Source organism: Branchiostoma floridae, chromosome 17 (genome assembly GCF_000003815.2).
Source record: "Branchiostoma floridae strain S238N-H82 chromosome 17, Bfl_VNyyK, whole genome shotgun sequence".
Taxonomy (NCBI): domain Eukaryota; kingdom Metazoa; phylum Chordata; class Leptocardii; order Amphioxiformes; family Branchiostomatidae; genus Branchiostoma; species Branchiostoma floridae.
In genome coordinates this window covers 13,044,780-13,048,099 of record NC_049995.1, presented here as the reverse complement: position 1 = coordinate 13,048,099, position 3,320 = coordinate 13,044,780, and the positions used below count along the sequence as shown (strand labels likewise).

Sequence of the window (3,320 nt, the reverse complement as noted above, 5' to 3'; positions counted from 1 at the left end):
TTTTGTTTTGTTTTGTTTTGCTGTCCATTTGCGCGAGAACGAGGGTTGTTTCTGTGTGAAACAAAAGACGAAAGATAGGGTACACTTTCAAGTCACATTACACTGAGAAACTATCAATAAGCGGAGGCCAAAGATCAGACTAGGTGATTTATCGTACATTTTTTGCTGGCAACTTTATACTCTTATTGCATCCCAGGTCATGTCTTGGGTCAAGGGTAGATTCAGATCGCACAGCCAGTACTCGTGTCCAAAAGTTTATAGATAATAAATTGCAACATGATTTCCCACAAGTCTGATACAGCTATAAGGTTGAAAAGAGGTCAAGTACTAAATGGGGGGTGGCGCTGTAGAGTTCAAAATGCACAACGAATGCTGGCCATAGAAGACTTTTTGGATAAAGTGAATCAATGCTTCAGAAAATAATTAACCCAACATTCAATACCCTATTGAAGAGCAAGACTGAGCTGAGATGGGTCACTCTGACTGAATATAACATACACAAACAAATGTCTTCTGTAACTGTGCTAGTGAAGTAGTCATATTCCTATTTTAAGTCCCTCATCGCGGTCTCACTAAATACCGAAAACAACCGAAAACAACCGAAAACAACCGAAAACAACCGAAAACAACCGAAAACAACCGAAAACAACCGAAAACAACCGAAAACAACTTTCACTAAATACCGAAAACAACCGAAAACAACCGAAAACAACTTGAAAACTACCGAAAACAACTCAAAAACTACCAAAAAGAACTTGAAATTCATATTTATTTGAGTTATCATTTTGGTGTCATGGTTTATTAGTTTATTTAAGTAGCCATATTGAAGATATATTTGTTACTTAGTAGTTAATTATTATTCATTTGTATTTCTTTACATCGTTGCCCATTTCTTTGTACACAGGGCTTCTTTAGAGATTAATCTGTGCCTGACTTAAGCTAATACATAAATACATAATTTAAAAATAGAGTTCCACGGCCCCATATGCCTTCGACAAATGATTTTACATTTTAACAACTGGTTCATTAATCTTTTATTATTTGTTAATCGTAATTCAATTTTGCACTGAGTTTGCACGGATTGATTAGAAACCCCTTATTATGAATAGATTAGTATGAATCGGATCAACTTCAAGGACCCATTGCCTCTGTACGTTCAAATCCAGATTCTTGAAAGGACCCTATCATAAACGAGTACTGCTTGGTCGAATCGCAAACCATAAATAGCTTACTGTAAATGGTTTTATGTTTGTTGGCCGCTTCACTACGCCACCCCCTTCTTGCTACATGTACGTACTATGCATTGTACTATGATTATGATAATGAAATGATTGAGGTACTTGCCATGGTAAACACTCAATTTTCCCACTGCCACGAAATTAAATCACTGCTAACTTGAACGCATTTACAGTACCACACCATTTGGCACCCGTTTGTGTAGCCCCTTTGTTTGGTTATTCTCCGAGCAGAGGTTAAGATGTGTGGGGTGGTGGATGTAGGGGCCGCAAGTCGCGGACATTATTATCCCCGACGAAACCTCTTTTTGTAGAATAGGTTTGTATATCTGGTAGATTTTGCTGCCTATCTAACCAACGCGTATTACAAAAAGTCTAGTATATTTTTTGCTCAAATATAACACATTTTTTCTACTGCCACAACAAAACGGCATTAAATTAGACAGCAGAAGGAGAAATTGTTACTTACGGTGTACTTTTTCCACAGAGGCCCCTGATAATCATTACATATTTACACAGGCTACATCCCTTAGCTTAGCCAATCAGCAGCGTGGATTTCCTAGGGTAGGAACCTGCACTAACCACTCACTGCTAACCAGGGACAGTAGGATTATTTGTCGTGTTCCGTCCCCAAACAATACGCAATAAACAGATGATCCCGGCGACACCGACTTTTGAAATGGAGGGAGGTAGTGCGCTCGCACAGCTGCAAATAAAGCGCCCCCGCGACCACCCCCGGTCAACAGACCGACTGTACCTGATTTTGACACGTTATCGTCACTATCGGATACAATAGCGCTAGCTGAACAGACACATTTCCTCCCGGGGGATTGGGCCGTGGGCCAAAGGACAGAACGCACATAGACTCATTGTGGTTAAAAATGGATATCATCAAACCAAGTTTGTCAAACCAAGTTTGTCAAACCCAGTCCATATTCAACTTTTTGGTCCTCGTCAATCTCTGCCCTAAAAGTTCCTATGGACTTTATGCTGCCGAGCCTAACATACCGCCATCCCTCCCTCCCTGACCACTCCCCCTCCCGCCACACCCCACACACATCCTGGAGTCATAAAACCCCCCGGACAGTCAAAGATTGCAAAGCTAGCCGGCCATTCTGCGTTGAAGACCACGGTCGACAGTCATCTTGAAGACAGTCTGAGTCAGCTGCGTTTTGTGTTGAAAACTGCTTCATTCTGCGACTTTGTCTATTCAACATGACCCAGGTAAGCTAACATCTTTGTTGACATTGTTGTGGCAATTTTATATCCTACTATCTTTGTAAGTATAAGTGAAAGTAGCTCTGTTTGTGTTCTTGAATTGACCTATTTTGCCAAGCTGTTAATCTATGGATTTCAAGTAGCACGTGGTAAATTTATGCGACGCAGACAGACGATAACTTTCTAATTTTTTCATGAAGTATTAGTTTCTTGTAGTATAATTTCTCTTTACCTTAATTCTCTCTAAGAATTAGATCGAAAGAGGATGGGGGTGGGTGGTGAATGCTTTTCACGTGCCGCGTGGTATTGCCAAAGCGGTCAATGTGTTATCGTCGAGAAAACTGCGATGTTTTCATTCTGGAAAAAGTTTCATCCCTATATCAACGTCTGTACATTCTTAAACTTTGTAGGCGCGATCGCTGCCATTCTAATTCGTGTACTTACTGCAAGTGACATTAGCCACCATAGCAGGCTCTCTGGGCCATTTTTCGTCTTTTTTGCCCATAAGGTCTCATTGATAATTAACTCCGAGTGGGTACAAGAGATCCGAGCCAAAAAAAATAGATGGCTACACGGACGCGTGTTTTTAGTGGTGAGAAATTCCCTTTTAGCCAGCTGAAAAGTTAGATTGGTGCAAGCTTGTTTGTAACTGAAGAAATTAGTCTTGCAGCCGCGCGCTAGGTCGGGGGTACACAGTCCTGGTTTAGGTCGGGGGTACACAGTCCTGGTTTCTGAGTGGTGCGGTTGTACACCACTCTCCAAGCAGAGGTGAGGCTCCGGCTTTTTTAAAACGTTTTTTAGTCGTTTTTATCGGGCTTTCTATTTTTGGCCGGACACAACAACAAAAACATGACAAAATAGAAGGCC

The 3,320-nt window shown here is 41.1% G+C and overlaps 1 protein-coding gene across 1 annotated transcript in view; it reads left to right on the top strand.

Moving 5' to 3' along the window:
- The first annotated feature begins 2,450 nt into the window (after positions 1-2,450).
- LOC118404294 overlaps positions 2,451-3,320 on the top strand; it is an 11,190-nt gene continuing 10,320 nt past the window's right edge. The window contains exon 1 of the mRNA XM_035803361.1: positions 2,451-2,459. Coding sequence (XP_035659254.1) covers positions 2,451-2,459 — 9 coding nt within the window. The remainder of the gene's footprint in view (positions 2,460-3,320) is intronic.